At 37.9% G+C, this 19,045-nt stretch overlaps 1 protein-coding gene across 2 annotated transcripts in view; it reads right to left on the bottom strand.

Moving 5' to 3' along the window:
- The window catches only part of THSD7B (thrombospondin type 1 domain containing 7B), a 565,817-nt gene that overhangs the window by 241,007 nt on the left and 305,765 nt on the right, over positions 1-19,045 (bottom strand). For both annotated transcript variants that reach the window (XM_060776084.2, XM_060776085.2), the window contains one exon: positions 1,268-1,462. In XM_060776084.2, the coding sequence (XP_060632067.2) occupies positions 1,268-1,462 (195 nt within the window). The remainder of the gene's footprint in view (positions 1-1,267; positions 1,463-19,045) is intronic.

The raw sequence follows: 19,045 nt of genomic DNA on the forward strand, positions 1-19,045 counted from the left end.
TGGAAGCTAATCCAAATGGCTCTTCAGGGAAATGTGAAAGAGGACACAGCCTTGAAAAGCTAAAAACTAGAAACACTGCATACCATATCACATTTTCATACTCAAAAACATGTTTTTGATTATTCCAGTCTTCACTGTTCACAAATTCTTGATTCTGATTTTATTTTATAAATTGATTATTATACTGGGCACTATTATTGAGCTAAAATTAAGCATCCGTATTACGGAAGGAAGGCAAAAGTGGATTTTAAGAAAGCTGCAAGAGGAATAATTTAAAGAACGTACAAGGGTAGGTATTATAGCGCAACACAATTGGTATGGCTCCAGGACTATGACTTTGGATCTGGGTGGTTTTAATAATTGATTTTAATGTATTGCTGTTAAGATTTTTTTTTAACTTTTATGGTTTTTAAGGTGTATGTTTGTATGGCATTGAATTGTTGCCACTTTGGTAGCTGCTCTGAGTCCCCTTCGGGTTAAGAGAGAGCGGGTTACAAATATAATAAATTTTAAAAATTAAAATTATAGGTAGTGGGTTCACGGATGTGGGGAAGGAGGGATAGTTCTGTTTGTTGTATTTGTTACTGTCATCATAGTATTTTGTTTCATTCACAACCTTTTGTACTAGTTGTAATTGACACACACACACAAACACACACATATATATTAAAAAAAATTAAGTATCTATCTGATATCGTTTTAAGATTTCAAAACTTGTGACAGATCATTCTATAGTCAAAATACGTGTCATATATTAGGAAGGAGGAATGTTCAAGGCATTGTTCAAAACAACTTTTCAGATGAATCATCCATGCACTGGATTCCAGTCTTCTGAGCATTATCAAAAGCTTTATCTAAAGAAAAATACCATTCCTAAGCTATGATATATTTGCAATATGAGAATGTAAAGTGCTACAAAATTAAGAAATGCTCCAAGGGACCAGCTGTATTATTAAACAGAGCAAAAAGTCTTTCAGGTGTCGTGGAAAGGCAGCAAACTGTTGGTTATTTAATGTATTATTTTTATATACTCAATATTGAGAAGGACAAAAGAACTGGTGGAAGCTACTGAAGCAGGTAACAAAACAATGTATGCAGTTTTGGACAGTATATAAATAATACATGAAAGAAATGTATCTTGGACAGCATATGTATTATGTGTTGGTTGGAAAGATTGGTCCTCAGTAAATAAGGAAATGCCAACTGAAATTATTCTGTGATATCTAAGAAAACCTGCAAGGAGACAAACAAGAGATCTGCTGCTCACCTTCTCCTGGCAATGCTAGTATAGATCTTGTTCTGGTTTGTCTCCCTTCTGCATTTTTACTGGAGCATGAGTGAGAACAAGATGACCACTGTGACCATTCAGCCACAACACAGTCCATTGCACACGGCACTTCACAAGTCACTGTTTCTGAAGTTGAAGGAGAGGCTTCACACAAATCTTCCGATACATCTTCACCTAAAAGCAACACAGAGAGAGAAAAACACTGGGGTTAGAATAAACCACTTCAAAAGTAGTACAATAGTATCAGTGGAACATAACATTTCCACATTCATTTTACATTGAGAAATGTTCCTTGTTTGCAATCCAATCTTTCTCTATTACAGAGGATCAAAAACCTCAAGAGACTGTGTTGATATTTTTGGTCTGACTTCTGACATCTGCCTTTCTTATATATACACTAGAACAGAAGGAGTGGGTAGGTCAACTTTGTTGAAACACATCCACTTTTGGTTTACATTACCTGTATATTACTGCTCCACATTCTTGGAACTTATAAATTGTATTCACATTATGCAAATCTGCATGCTTTACCACATTCTAAAGACCCACAATGCCTTACTATTGAGACTATTGGGAACTAAAGTCTAAAACACCTAGAGTGTGACCTTTATTTTAGCATTTGCTCTAAAGGTCACATTAAATGCACAGCTATCACCAAAAGGAACCAAGCACTTTTATTTATATATAGCCACCATGAGTTCACAAAAACAAAATAAAGTTATGATTAATAAGAATTCATAAATTAGAAGAACAGGGACTCTGTACATCATTATCTTTCATTTTTTCCCCCTGGGTAACAATGCATAAGGATTAAAATCAGGCAGTCTTTGTAGACACAGGCTTATCTAAAATACAAATATATCCATCCTTCATGAGGGGGGAACTTCACTTGTGGGCGTTCTCTCACATTTGAGTACTATTTCCTTTCATTTAAATAAACTGGATAATTTGGTAGAATATCCTGCACATCCTCAATTTCCTGTAAAGCTCAATTTCCTCCAGCACAAAGGCTTTTTTTTATACCTCTTATTCAGAACTGCCACTGGCCTTGTTAATTAATTAATAAGTTAAAATTAAAATACGTAATTATAATCTGTTATGAAACTTACAAATATGTTTACAGTACAAAGACAAATTATAATGAAAATGAAGATATATCTTTAATAGATTAATTATTTTTCAAGCACAGACAGTATCATTATGTAGCTGCCAAGCCATATCAAGCAGCCATAGTTTTATCAAATTTTTATCACATTTCCACCCTATAGTGCTTTGGTGAATTTCAGACATCCCTGATTAGATATCAGGAAATGGAACAAACCCTAAAAGTTTTCTCATTTCAGTACACCCTGACAGGAAAGGACACAGAATCACTAAAAATAACTTTCAACCAATAATTCAAAATAATTATGTACAGGTTGAGTCTCCCTTATGTTTATGTACAATATTTTAATAATTTTGTGAATGAAACATAGTTTGTGTACACTGAACAATTTTGCATTTTGGAGTACTCAGTTCTGATTGTTCTTGAAGTTGGGGGCTGCCATTATAAATATTCACATGACAGACCCATTCTGTGTCTTGATCCCAAAGATTGGGCTACTGTGATAACATTCATATGCCAGCCCTGTCCTAGGAAGAGAGCAAGACGGGCACAACTCAGACAGTCATCTTGCCCACCTCCTGAGGATGAGGATGCTGTGCTTGCATGCCGAAAATGGAACTGCTATCTGAATATTCACACAAGAACATCATCCTCAGGAAGTGAGCATTGAGGAAACAGACAGTCGCAGGCCCTGTTTTGTCTGGGCAAAGAAAGGGAGGTATTGGAGAAAACAGAAGTGCTTGGCACACAGGAAGACAAAAAACAGATGTATTGGCAAGATAACTGATGTTACAGGTGCATGCAGAGTCTGTACCTTCTCTGTGTGCCACATGTTTCCATTTTCCCCTTACCACCTCTCTTTCTTTGTCTGGGTGAAACTGACACTTGTAACATGCAGGAAAAGGAAAAGGAGTTAAGATCTGCAAAGCAAAGTCACATGTGAAGCCTGCTCCTCCTCCTATTGCCCATTGAGTCCACAGCATGCTTCCTCCCAGTGAGGGTCATGGTGTCAGTAACCCATTTCCCTCGTTGGAAACATGTGCATTCCCTTCCCTTGTGGGAGGGGGGTGCATATCAATTTCCACAAAAGTGGAAGAGCGGCTCAACTTGGACTACAAACTGAACAAGAATCTTGACTACTTTATGTCTGCATAAACCCCCAGTGGAAGCAGGAAGGACTATCATGCAAAAAGCAGGTCCATTTTATGTCCTCGTGCTCACATAAATTCTCAGATGTATGTTCCCTTGCTCCTACAGCATTTACAGGGGCAAGCAAGTACTGAGAGGTATATTTCCCCAAAACAGAGGTGAAATAAAGTTAACAAGGGCCCTCCATTGACCTCGAACACAACACACACATCATCTCTCTTTTTCTGCAGCTATACTGTATTACCTGCAATATTTCACCCTAAATACACCTTATTTGCCAGAGCTAATATTGCCCCACATATTTTTTTCTACATAGAAACAGAAATCTTCATAATTCCTCATTCAAATAACAATTATTCATGATGGTAAAAGAAATGGACATGATTTCTTAAATCTAAGACTCTGTGATACGCTGGTGCAAGTCACACACAAAACAGAAATGTATGCTAATATATAAAAGGCCCAATTAACAAGATTTAAATATGGTTAATATAACTATACCCTGAATCATTGTCTGAACTATTTTTAGATCACATCTCATTTTTTTTATTTTGAATGTTTTTCTCCAGGCTTAAGATATTTGCTAATCTTTTGTAAATGCAAGACAGACTCAAATAATAGTGAATTATTTTAAAATGGAATTGGGAAGGCAATAAAAGCAAGAACCACATCTGGAGACAAAACCATCACCTCATCAGAAACCAGAACTGTGCCTCTCGTGAAGCTGCCTGGCCTATAATTATAATGCAGAGTGTAAAGATTTCAGTTGCTTTGGCAAGGCAACATGGATATACCAGCTTGCAAATAAGACAGACAGGCTGCCAGTGGAAGTGCTTAAACCTGTCAATTGTGAAACAGTAATTTCAACATTTATATTCCTAAATGAGGATAGCCTCATAGCCCCTGAGGTGTAAATAAAACTTTCCAAGCATATTATGGAAAGTAACTGGGAAAATCAAGAAGGCAATCATGCTACACAAGATGTTTTCATACACACTCACATGAATCCCCTTCCTCCAGGACTTGTCTTTGCTCATCAGACAAATCTTGACTTGTCTGATCACAGCATTATTATTCTAGCCAGCTGAATGATGAAAAATATTCAAAATCCTACTCTTCCACACAAGCCTCTTCTCATGAATGAATATCAGTCTCCTTCTATGACATGTCTGGCAAGATTCCCTCACTGCACCTACAACCTGTATTTAATCATTCTCTTGAAATGGCCCATTTCAGCCACAGCACTCTGGGTGTTCACATCAAGCTGACAGTTGAGTAAGCCAGGAGAAGGGGAGAGAAAGAAGAGGAAATCTTAAGCCTCACACCAATTATATGCTTCCCTCTGTAAGTCATTCAGCTATTACCGTCCTTCACAAGGATTTTGACAGCCTGCCTGTGTGGCAGTCAACACACCACATCTCTAAGAAGTGGGGTCAAGGTGGAAATTGTAAGGACCCCTTCAAAGAAAAGCTAAGACTGGAAGATTTTAATACTTTAGACTAGCCAAATGGTTTTCACCATTGCTCTTTATGAGAAGAGTAAAAATATCCCATTTTCATTCAAAACATACATCAGCCAGAAGCCTTATTTCCATCCCCCTTTTTCAGTCAAGATGTAACAGGTTACCTGTATTTAATGCTTGTCAGAATGCATCTAGATTATGCTTACGGGATAATGTGTAGTACCGGCGGAACCGGAGTGGGCCTTGGGAGGCAAATATATGTTTGTATTTTCATGTAGACAAAAGTGAAACTACAAAAAAAAAAGGTCAGTCCTGAAATCCTGTCCTATCTTTAGCAGGAAAGAAAAGAAAGAACTCTTTAATCTACAAGCTATATCTAAAGACAAATAATATCTTGTTAAAGAATTTGGAATTAAGTGGTTCTCAGGTTTCAAATGATATCAAGCAAACTTGTTAAGAGAGGAAAGGATAAAGTTAAGACATAAGTAGCACTAGCAAGTATCACCACGTCACCAGCTTCAGCAAATGTTACAAAAAACCATTGAGAACAATTTCCAAAGATGTCTGGGCTGCCTGCCAAATAAATTATAGAAAACATTTATTTAAAAGGAGACTATTTTGGAAAAGGTAAAATGGCTAAGAAAAGTGGAAATACCAAAGAGAGTAATACTTCACAGTCCCTGGCTCCCAGCATAATAGCATTCCACCTTCCATTTTTGTACTAAATTTTACAATAGGCTTTATGTTACGCTGGAACACGATATGGGTTCATGGTGACTGAAACATATTAGTAAAATTCAGCAGCAGCTAAAGGAAAGCTTCCTGAGAAATGTTCCTGAACTTATACATTTGGCATACTTCAGAATTTTTCAAATGTTTTGCCTGACTAACCATATCCAGATTTGTCTCAAAATTTACTTTGGTAAGAATGTGATGGAAAGCCTACACTTGGTACAAAATATTGCAGGAGTTGTGACATTACGCAAAGTGATTTGCTCATCCTGGGCTAGAAGTTTTCTCAACATACTTCACATACCTCAATATTTGAGAGAGTGGCTCCCCCTATATGTGTTTATTGGAGGAGTGATGTCCACTGGTGGGGCTTCCTGTGTGTCCCACCATTAGATGGACACATTATGCTGAGACTTGGGGAGGGTCTTCTCAGCCATGGAACATGTATTGTGGAATGCTTTCTCCTTGGAGGCACAACTGGCACCAACACATTTTTCATTTAGGCACAAAAAGAAAACTTGGCCTTATTAAATTCATCTCAAACATAGATTACATGTTCCCAGATCCCCCAATGTGGAACTTGCTTCAATTTTGCAAGGTCTTTGGAAGAGGATGTGCAAGTTCAGTTCTACATCCTTACCACTGAAGGTCCAAGAACTGAGTTGAAGGACTCAAGAGATGGGGAGAGGGGAGAGAAAAGATACCTATTGAAGAAAGGAAGAAAAAAAGTGGTATACTTCATGGGTATTATGAAAAAGGACCAGGGGAAAGGCGTGAAATATTTTGGGCCACTGACTACTGTATAGATACTTATCTTGCTTCAAAAAAACACAGATGACACACTTGCATACTCAGCAGATAAGCACTGATGTAGCAAACTGAAAAGTGGATCTTTTCTATTGACTCTTTTTGGTTCTGTTGTGCGAAGAGAGATTGAACTATATATAATCTTGCAAACCAAGGCCTGAAACACAGAAGATCCTAATTTGCACATAAATGACTCATACAGCATTTTTGTATCTCCTAATGACATACTGTCCATCAATATTACTCCTTGAATCCATTCATGTTCACCATGTAAAATAATGAAACAGTCATTAAAATACTATGCCTGCTATAAAATTTTATATCTCATTTAAATCTTGGGAAACAATGCCAATAAAACTTGAGTAACTGCCTGTCTGTAACAAAGATGTTAGTAGACAGTAATAAATTTACAAACGGGGAGGGATATGGAAGCAAAGTTGCTATTTGGAAGCTTACTAATAGCAATTCTAAATCTTTCTGGATAAACAGTCTTAGGGAGGAAAAAATATATTCCCACAGACATTTAATTAGCTAATGGAAGAGCTGCATTTAAGCACTTCACAACAATAATAATAGAAGTTAGGAGTGAAAGATTGATTTGATATAACCACTTACAATGTACTCAACTCTTGCTAATGTTCTCATTGATGTTTTCCCCCTCACATTGAGGCACCAAAGGAAATAATAATAAACCCCCGGTACAAATGTCTACCTGTTCCTTTGCATGGCTCATTCAAAGGATTATGTCATACTTCACATACATTTGGGAATGTATCAAAGTTCCCACAGTCATGCCATTGCAGGAAGCCTACAGTAGGTCAAAGTATCTTTTAGCAAGTACAAAAACTATGTGACAGTGTCTATGTGAAAATAAAACCCATGTTCAGACACATTATGCCATTCAGGACCAAAGGGAACCACTAAGGGATACCAATTGCTTTCAAGCCCAATCAGGACACAGCTACATCTATTGGATAAATCTAGTGTAAAGAGTTCCAGTGCTGCTTTGATAGAGACCTGGAGTGTTCCCTTTGATAATGCAAACAGCTAGTTGGTCTAAAGGCGCATTAAGGCCACCACTGCTAGGAAACAGATCACTCCCAGAGACTTGCTAGTGATATTACAATTCTAGTCACATGGTTCAGCACCCGAAATGATATCTCCTGAAATGTGCCATCACCAGCAAGTCTCTAGGAGAGAGCTGCTTACTGGCAGAGTGGCGGGGGGTGGGGGGAATCTAGCCCAATCCAAATATCCACACCTCAGAAACTGCAGGATGACTACAGAGCTTCCAGGAAGCTCCAGAGTAAATTCTATGTTTTGTAGATGCAGGTTAACTGCTGGATTCAGCAGTAATGCAGCAAATCCAGCCGTAAACCATGTGGACTCCCTGCAACAACTATAGTGAATCTTCTATATTTTGGCCATGTAGACATGGCCTAGATGGGTTATCCAGAGAAGTCTAAAAGGTTTCCCTGTGAAATGAATTAATTTAATATCCTGCTTTTCCCCCAATGTGGGAGTTAAATTCAACCAACATTTGGCAAGATTCAAGGGAGCTCTACTTATATTATGAATAGTTATCAAGTCAGTATTACCATTATAAAGCAAAAAATTAAGACAATCCTAGGAAGTAAATAGTCCTTATGTTTTCCTAAAAAATATGAGTGTTACACACTGCACTCCTACCCAAACATATTTTTCATTGTCAACCACAATGTCTCTGCAAGGGTCCATGAGATATTCTTGCAGAGATGATTTATGGCTACACCATGCTAATCCAAATGTGTCCAGGCATTTCAAAATCCTTAAAATCAGGTATGGAAATGTACTATGTACACATTGGTGTTACTATGTCCATGTCTATATGTCTATCTGACTGTCTATCTCTCCATATATTCTGTACCCTGGAATAAAAAAGAGGGAAATTGTTGTTTGCTCAGGACAACTAGATACAGGAGATGAGAAGTGAATTCTTAGGGAAACGTGCAATTCCAATTCATTAAATCAACATTTTTATCTAACTCAACGCTAAGAGTAAAACTACATGCAAATACAGAGTCAAAACAAGGAGCTACATCCCTTCACCTCCTCCTTCTCCTTTAAATAAATGAAGGGGACCTAAATTGAACAGAGGCCTAGCACGCGGAATCCTTCCCCTCTGCTGGAACCTCAAAGTCCAAGGTAAATGGCAAGCCTCCTGTACCTGTAAACTGCACTGCCAAAAAGGATCCCTTCAAACAAATGAATTGGTTTAGATCAATGCAAGTATAAATCACAGCTCCAGTTCTGAAGCTGGTTTTATTTAATTTAATTATATATCAAATGTGCTACACCACATTGAGACCTAGATCTGAACTGGGTTCATTATTTAATTTAAGGTTTTGTTTTGGCTACAACTTTGTACTATAATGGCTAGATGCAAGAATTGGTTTTCATAATTTTCGCTCAGACCGGCTTCTGTCTTCACCTATTTTGAGGTATATTGCTGCATGCAACACAGTTCTACCTGAATATATTTCCAAACCATAAGAGGACTTTTCTACCTATCATTATCGTAGTATGTCATTATTATTTATTGGCTTATAATAATGGTTTCTTGCTTGAGACAGAAACCCTTTCTTAGACATACTGAATTCTTTCACTTCAAATGAGGATGCAAAAACTATTCCAAAATTTTTCTTTGTCTTGACAAGATATCAGCAGGCTTCAAGGAACCACAAATTTGGGTGGTGGTTTGTTGTTGTTGTTTTCTTTCCATTTTTGCATTTAAGATCTCTTGATGGATGCTTCATTTTTAAAATAACTACTTTGTGGGAAAAGACTGAATTTCCTCCGAAATGTTTTTGTATATAAAATAGGCAAATGTTTGGGTAAAAATGGAATATAATTTATAAAATTCTGAAATATGAAATTAAAAATGAATAAAAATCTCATCCAGGCCATCTGGAAAAGTATATTTGATTTTTCATTTTGATACTCGATTCAGGTTTTCCCCCCCTCTCATTCCTATGTGTGAGAGAGAAAAGAAATGAGCATCTGCATCCCTATTGACCACTTCTACATCTCCATTTATCTGTATTCTTCAAAGAGATAGCCACATTAGTCTATTTCAGCATAAAATGGAAAGTTGGGTGGTGGAAGAGAGAAGGAATCAAACAGCATGTCTGAGACATATTTATTTCATACATATTGCAGTAATCTTCTTCAGTTGCAAATACAGAAGTAGATTGATATGGTTTTATCATTATCTTTCATGATATTAATCCACTTCTTCAGAAGAAAAGGATTGCTATTCTAGTCTCAGTACTGCTTGATTCCTTAATACTTTCCCTTTTCCAAACTGTGTGTATGTGTGTGGGTGTGCACATGCACTCTCATACACCTGAGATAAGCAGATATATAGTGTCTCATGTAAAATGTGATACTATGGTGTAAAATAAATGTTATCTTTCCAATGTGATGATGTTTTGCCTCCGAGCCTGGAATTTTAATTACATCATTAATAATTATGTCACAATTTATGGCCCATACCGTTTGATACCTAAGGAGGCATTTAAGGAGTACATTCACTATAAAAGCATTTTCAATCTTCCGATAACTGGTCTACTGGTTATATTATAACAGCCATCAGATCTTATGCACAACTCAGTTATGATGGAGTCTATAAAATCATTTATAGGGAGGTATCATTTATGATGCTATAAAAAGGAAATAAGCCATCTGGGAAAGTATATTTTGTTTTTGTTTTTTGCAAGCTTAAAGTGGTAGAAGATTCTTAAATTTACTCAAATTTCCCTTTTCTATTACCACATTTTTTGTTTTGTTTTACAAGATTGAATCATAGACTTTTCTAGTCTGAAATGAAAGTGAAGCCAAAACAGCATATCATATAAAGTCAACCGTTCACATTTGTGGATTTGACTTTTGCAGATCTAATTATTCATCATTTTGAAAAATATGTTCTCTCTATGAATTTTTAGATCAGCTGAAGTTGCCAAAAGTTGACCGCAGAGACATCTGGAAGACCCAGAGAGATGTTAGTTCAGGAAATAATGATGATGATAATGATTTTTTTATATGAAATCCAGCATATATCTCTCATTTGCTGTGACATACTGTGTTTTTGTGTCAGCAACATAATAATAATAATAATAATAATAATAATAATAATAATCTTTATTTATATCCCACCACCATCTTCCCGGAGCGGCTTACAAGGCACTCCAGGGTGCACATATAACATACAAGTGATAAAAACGGTACAAAAGTATAAAACAAGTCACATAAAATTGTAACAACCCCCATCGACACATGTAGCATAAAATCAAAATAATACAATTTTAAAACAACAGTAGATACAACTAGATGCAGATAGGAGTTTATCTGTAGCTTTTCCACTTTTGTAATGACACCGCACCCCTAATCCCAGCAAACGTAGAGAGTCCACTGTATTCTCCAAAATAGATAAACTGCCCTTGACTTATATGCCCTGTAATAATTTTTACAAACTACCCCAGACAACTTCACTAAAGGAATATAGCAGTTATGAACATAAGATATCGACAGTTTAAATATCAGTTCCACCAACAATCAGCCAGGGAGATTTATCACACAAGACTCATAATGTGTGCTGCAGCTTCCCCAACTATGAATGGAATCACTTAGCATTGCATGACATCGGGTTATTCATCCCAAACCAATCAGCAACTTATCTGTAATGAGTGCTTTTCTAAATGCAGGAAACTCCCATTTTGGAGGAGAAAGTACTCTGAAGCAGTGTTCAAAGTGTTTTCAGCTGTAGAGTAAATGTAAAAGTGCAGGCCCCATGACTCTGGGGACTGTAATGTTCACGAAATATCTAGAACATTTTACCAATTGATTCTGTCTAAAGGAGGATTTCTAGACTAATTTGCAAGGCAGGAACATTATCCAAATAATTTCAAGGGCAACACACACATTTCTTGCTTCTTTACAGTTCTTCAACTCTCCAAATTCTGGCAAATTATTCCTTTTAGCAATATTTCAAGGCAAATGCAAAAAAACAGTATTTTAAAAAGTCAATAAAGATCAGGAGCTAGAAAAGGCTACCAAAATTTCCCTTTGGGCTCTCTTACTTTCTAATATAGTAAAGCCAGGACCCCAGCCATATACCACCTACTAATTTGATATTTCCCTGCCCTCAGGCTTGCAATCTATATAGGAAAGAACACATGAAGAAAAACAGTGTGATGGTGGAGGTGGGGATTTGGTCTAGCTGCTGTTAGATGTTCTCCTCTTTTTAAAGGACAGAGCATTGGCAGTTGGAACGTGGAGGGAGGGCCTCTCACAAGCTGCTGGAGCAAAGTGATGATGGAGATGGATCTGGTTGCTCTTCTATCCTTCAGAGGCTACAGAAGTGGCAATTGTAATGGCCAGAGCAACGGAACATGGAGAGATCCTCTTACCAGCAACTGAGGCCAAGGCATGATGGAATACAATCCTATCCATATTTTCTCAAAAGTAATCCATTGAATTCAATTGAACTCACTCCCAAATTAGTTGGGTGAAGTATTGCTGTCTACTTTCTACCTCATCAGGTGAACCGATTTGGCCGTGGAATGGAACCCTTCACATGACATAAAGAGACTTCTGGCTGGGCTCCATACTGAAAAGTGAGGTAAAGCAGTGCATGCTGCTACGGCAACATGGGAGCCTTCCCATGTTGTCTTCCCTTGAATGGGGGGAAGCCGGGCAACAACACCTCCCCCCCATGGGATGAGGAGCAATATAAGGCAAGTGATGTGGGGTGAGGAGTGGTGGTTTGTATATGCCCCCTGCCAGGAGGCGATGATTTGTCCCAATGTGGGGTGAATCCATGTGCCTTTCTGATAAGGTCATGAGACACATACTGTAGTGTTAAAGGCCTTTGGCTGTTAGTTTTCCCAACCATGCTAATTTTTTGTGAACTACGTAGTTACACTAGCATTCTAGGCTGCATGCATGTGGGCCGCAAAAGAGAATTGTTTGATCCAGGTTTCCAAACAATGGTCAGAGATTCAGAAAAATACACAAAAATGGAGGGGAGGGGGCTGAAGAATTGGTGACAAATCTTGAGCAGACTTTTTAACTTAAGACAACTGAAGGATGACTCATAACATTCCTATCTCTTCTCACCTCCACACACTCATTAATTCAAAAACTAATAATCTTTCTCTAGCTTGGGAGATGGAAAAGGCACTTCTGCCTATTCAGTTATTAAAATGGAGAAGTGATATTTGACGGCAACTGCTTTCTATGGGATGTATTTCCCACTTGCATGTTCAAGAAATAGGAAGACAGTCAGGGGAAAATATTAAAGCCTTCAGTATTAATAAATATTTCCCAAGCTAAGTATTTTGTGACAAACCTCCTAATAGATGGTGTTCAAAATTCAGAGCACATCAACTAGTATGATTACATTACTGTCTCCAATTTATTTCTTTCCTCTCATGCATGACAATAAAATACTACCTTTGAACTTTTATGTAGCATAGCTGAGTGAATTGAGTGCATGCAGGCACAAAAATATAATAAAGCTTTTACTAATTCTATAAATTATTGAAGCCCTCACACAGCAAATAGAATCTTGCTGTCTTCGTGCATTCTTAAAACCTGACTTGACAAAAAGCTTATATTTGAGAGGTAGTTCAGAAGTGCAGTGTCAAAACAAGGCTCAACTTTCCTCTAAACTTTAGCAGTGTTGTGAGGGACCATAGGTTCTTTTTAAAAGCTTTTTAAAAAACAAGATTCTGGTCACCAAAGACCATATGTATAAATCTTTTGAACATTCAGTAACTCCATATATATGAGCTTCACAATAGAAATGTGAAAATTCTGATATCTGCTGGAATGTAAATTGTGGGCTCCTACTTGTCAAAATACTTAAATTGCAATAGATTACAGTGGCCAACACAGATTTTGGTGCCTGAAATGTTAGCCCTGATTATGGTTATATTTGACCTGCTGATTTCAAAAATGGCACCAGTTTTCTGCTATCAGCTCTAATTTTTGAGATAACAGAACATATGCCATCTACAGTCACCATTTGCTCACCCATATAAAAGCATGATAACCGTATCTCGAAGCTAGAGCTGGTACAGTTGATTGAATGCAAGGTTCTGGATCAGTGCTTCAAATAATTCCTGGAAAGGCCTACAAACCAAGACACCAATATATTTTTAAATGGGCTGTCTTATTTTTACGACATCACCATCACCATTTAATTTAGATATCTCTGCCAGTAAGACTCGTTGTTTTGTCTAATGCAGCTCACAGAGCATAAATGAAAATTTGTAATATTTTGAGTTGCAGATGGTCTCTCTTTATGACTGAAGAAACAAAAACACTTGATATATTTAAATACTCCAATTTTGGCCTTCCATGATTTAATTGTGGGACTTTTACCACTCCCTTTTTTCCTCTGTGATCCAACTGGATGGCTAAATACCAACTGAGATATTCAGCGATTAGAAGTGTCAGGCAAACACCTATGACAAATGACATGATTTCAAGGTATGACAGAATATAAAATGAATTGGCCCTCAAAACCCAGGCAATCCATACAATGAAAATGAATCTATACAATGAAAGTTTGATAAGTATTGTATACATATAGAAGTAGACTTGATGTAGAAGTTGAGGGCAGGTTTTTGCTATGATCCGTGGTAAAACTTTAGGGGCATGTATGAAACATATGTTTAAGGACATGTATGAAACATTTTTTTCTTCACCTTTTAAAATATACAAAGGGAGAGCGTAAGAACATGGCCATACAGCCCAAAAAACCTACAACACGGAGAGCTAAAGACATGTCTGTGTGTGTGTGTGTGTGGGGGGGGGGGGGGTTATTGACTTTGTTTTATTGGTTTGGTTTATTGACTATGTGGAAATTTGGTTTATTGACTATGTGGAGGAGACAACTCCTCTTCCCCATAAACTCGTAACCACTTGCCTTGGATTGAAATCACTGCCTTCTGACTCTTACAAGTTTCAGTTTCATTAACAAATTTAGCACCTGTTTAACTACCTCATCAGATGGACTACTTGGCCCATCATGGGCTGCTTGTTCTCCCCTTTTACAGTCCATTACTTGACACATGTGTACTTACAGCCGGGCTCCATTCAGAAAGGGGAGAGCAAGCGACACGCCTTTGCTGCAGCAACACAGGAGCCTTCCTGTGTTGCCGTACCAGCAATGGGGGAAAACCAGGCCGCAAAACTTCCTTCCATGGGATGGAGGCAAAGGAAAGCTGTGCAATCCAGGACATGCAGTGACAGGGTCTCCATGCCCCCCGCTGGGAGCCCTTGGATTGGCCATGATGCATAGCCAATCTACGGACCTTTGTGATGAGGTCATAAGAATCCAACATTTATGAGTTCTGGTACAAATTGAATTGACCTATACCTCCTTGATGAATATTCAAGTAAGAACATTTCTGAAAATACATGATTCAAATTGTTTTTTCAAAATATTTTAAATGCAATTTTTTAGAGAATTCTTTATTGAGAAATGTGCACTGGAAGACAAAAAACATGTTTACGTGCAAATTTCCATGGAAGTAATTTTAATGTCCAGACTAATCAAAAATTGGAACTGGCAAGCAAATATGAAGGTAGGATCACTCTAATATATTTTGCTTCTATCATATTATATCCTTCTCATACAAGCCTTTACAGATCATATATTGGTTTCCTAGTTCCACCCCACAGTGGATTGCTGGTGGTGGAAATAGGAAATGATGTGTGGATGCTTTTCATATGAACCTAATAGAGCTTTCATGTGGTTTTTGAGGTAAAAACATTCAGGAAGAGCTTAGATTGTCTTTTTCTGAACAGCATTCAAAGGTACCACTGTTGGGTTTTTGTTTGTTTTTTAAAAACCTCTCATTATCCAGTAGCTTATTTTTAAAAATCTAGGCCGGCTCTTCAGCCAAAGGTGATCTGACCTGGAAGACCTTATCAGAATCAATACTCCTACCACAGGAGAAAATCTTTAAACTGGTGCTATGGACACAACATGAGGTGATACAAAACACAGGAGAAGATGATAAAGTTCAGCAAAACGGATGGCATGAGGAAAGATTACATAATGAGTGGTTTGACTTAGTCAAGAAAACCACAGCCCCAGCTTGCAAAACACGACCTAGGCTGTTACTAGCTGGGGCTCTTGGAAATATCTTGTTCATGGAGTCACCTCGGGTGAAATTGATTTGACAGCAAATAACAGCAAGAGGAGTTGTCACATGGTTATAAATCAAACTCTGAAAACATGGAATATCAATGGTGCACTCAGCATATAAAGTTCTTTCAAAAACTAAAATCTGGCTCCACTGAAGAGCTGATCAGCATTGCTGTCCATTATACTCCGCGTGAATAGTTCTTGCGATTGGATTTGATGGATGAGTTATTTACACAGCCAATTTCCTATCCAAATCAAAAGACAGACACATACAAACCTTTCTGAGTGCACATATTGCATCTACCTGGATTGAAACATTCTATACAGAGGTTGAAACGAAGCTCTCTGTCAAACAAAAGAAGGAACTTCAGTACAACTGACACTGGTTCTTGTTCTGGTTCAAGCTTCGTAAATGTGAAGGGCCTAAGAGCTGAGAGGGGAATGGCCCTGCAGGATGAGACCTTAATAAGAACTCATCTTTTTTGAATCCAGAATAAATCCTTGTTTTATAAAGATTTTTGGTGATGCTGAAATATGCAATCTAAGATGTACTGAAGTAGATTTAAGTCTCGTGGGCAGATCTTTATCTGTGGCTCACCTTTATTTGAAGCTTAGAGAGGGGATTACATTAATCAGATGATTATATGGAGCGTTTTGCCAACATCACTTCTCATTTTGCTTTGAACCAGTTTTCAAATGTACTCATGCATCTTTCATAAATGACTGCAGAAATGAATGTGGTGATAAAAGTGGGGAAAGAAGGCAAAATATTAAATGTAAAGAAAGAACAACGCACTGGCTGCAAGCAAGTGAATATGACTAGGCAAACAGATCTTCAAGAGAGGATTATGTTTTATATAATAGCTGAATCTATCCAGTACTTCATAGGCCTGCTGTGAAGTTGAAAGAGGTGGGGAGGCCAGATTGGATTACTCAGAAACAGGATAAGATACTGCATTTCCCATTTTCTATGTCCTTGCCTTATAGTTATCAGGAGCCATTTGCCCTTCACAATTACAGATGGTTTTCTATAGATCTGAATCCACAGATTCAACCATGCACATTTGAAAATATTCCCTCCCCCAAAAAAAGAATTTCAAAAGGAAAACCTTGAGTCTGCAATTCTATATAATGGACACAATTTTTCTACTCTATTGTATATAGTGGGAGTTGAACATCTATGAATTTTGGTATCCAAAGGTATGGGTGGTTCCTAGCAGATACCAAGAGACCATTGGACCACACTATGATTCCACTTCATTCATCATTTTTTCCAACTACAGAATCTTGATATTAGGAGATTAGGGAGAGAAACTTTTGAAGTCTTCATCAGAGACCTACAAAACTACAATCCTCATGACACCATAAGACACAGTCATAACCATTAAATTCACATCATGGAAGTGCTGATTCAAAAAAAACGAACAAACAAACCTCTGTTTATGAGAATGGATATCACATGCTATGAAGCTTCTATACATGCAAATGTTGAGATTTGATTGATTACAGTGACCCCTAAAAGACAGATGTGAACATATGAATCACCCTTCTGCAACTTCCTACCCACCAGATATTTTGGATCTCCATTCCCTGTAGCACCATACCATTTGGCTAATGATTGGAAATTGCGGGAGTTGCACTCTAAAATATCTGGGGAATACCAGGTTGTGGAAAAGTTGTGTAAATCATAAAAACTGCCTGCAAAACCCTGATTTTTAGATACTGCGTTCTAGTTTAAGTGTTGCCATTTGTTCAGCACTCCAGCAAGGCTTGCCATAAATGGAAGGATCCCTTAGTGGTTCCACATATAACAATGCAATTAAAATCAGCCTAAAGAAAACACCATCTCTATCTTACACAGCAAGATAAATGTATTACATGGCAGCAGAGGGCTGGAGAAAGGAACTTCTGCACACCTTACGGAGGCTTGCCCATCTATCTCAATGTTCTGGACCATGACAAATGCTAGGGAAACAACTTTCACTTCCCGTGTCATCATCCATCTTTCCACTGGCCTTATTGCTTCAAATTCCAATGATGAACTTCTGTAGTCACCCATCCGAGCAGCCAGAAATCTATTGCCTCTACTTGAAAATAAAATTATTTGCAGGGGGAACTGGAATGGACACAAAGGCTAAATCCAGTTCTGAAAACAAAAGGGAGCAACAACTAAGCTTTTTTTAAATCCACTCATAACTACAAATAAAAAATGCTATGACAAAGCCTTGTCTGTTTGTTTAGTGTTTAAAAAAAGATCTTGAATAATTTTACTCTTAAGTCTAACCAGAATTAATGAGTAATCTCTCATTATTTCCTCCTTCCAATAACTATCTTTGAAGGCACAATTCTAACTTAACAAGGAATGATTCTTTGATTTCATTCCATTCATTCTACAATTCTATAATTTCATACAATTTGCTTGCAGCAGTAATCTTTGTAGTAGGCTTGCGTATGGAATCAGAGTGGTTGGTTCCCTTCGGCCAATCCAGCTTGTTCAGCTTGGTCAGATGGCCATAACAGTAAGGGCTCAGCCATCACATTTTTTCGTCAGTTATGGGACTACATGGCAGTCAATCAAGGCTCCTCTCCTCTTTTCGGCACCATACAGTGCAGAGATACTACTGCATGCTGCTCATATGGGGTGTCCCTGTGAGACCTGCCTATTGGACCAACAAGAATAGAAGAATGCAGTGACGTGTCTTACACAAGTGGTGTCTAAGGAAAGGGTCCCAGGAAGGATGATTCATTAACCCCATTCTTCAAACTCACACTCCCTTGAAAGGTTGATAGGAAAGGGACCCAAGAGGGGTGCTTCCTTAACCCCATTCTTCAAACCCAGGCTCCCTTGAAAAGAAGCTAGGAAAGGATGGGCTTCTCTAAGCCCTTATCATAAACCCAGGTTTTCTTGAAAAACCAAAGGGAAAGGATCCCAGAGAGGATGTGATCTTAAGTCCTGCTGCTGCTCTTGGAGAAGTTACAGGGTGGAGTCAGTAGGGGGATACCTTTTGGGGAATCTTTTTAAGGAGATTTTATTTCTAAAAAAAAAGAAATTCTTAATGGCCCAAATGTTATGAAATTTCGTGGGGTAACAGGGGTAGATGCATTCTCCAAGTTTGGCCATTTTCATCCTGATAGCCCTAAAACGACAGGAAGGGAAGCCCACAGGAAGGGGAGCCATCAATGGAGCAGATCTAGCTGTATTTTTCGGCTGCAGCCCAAAAATGGCTAGTTGCACGAAAACGGATACAGGGGTCTACTGAAATCCAGCAAGTATATTGTTTGTCTTTTATAGTTTTAAAAGAG

The sequence above is a fragment of the Anolis sagrei genome, chromosome 1 (assembly GCF_037176765.1).
Source record: "Anolis sagrei isolate rAnoSag1 chromosome 1, rAnoSag1.mat, whole genome shotgun sequence".
Taxonomy (NCBI): domain Eukaryota; kingdom Metazoa; phylum Chordata; class Lepidosauria; order Squamata; family Dactyloidae; genus Anolis; species Anolis sagrei.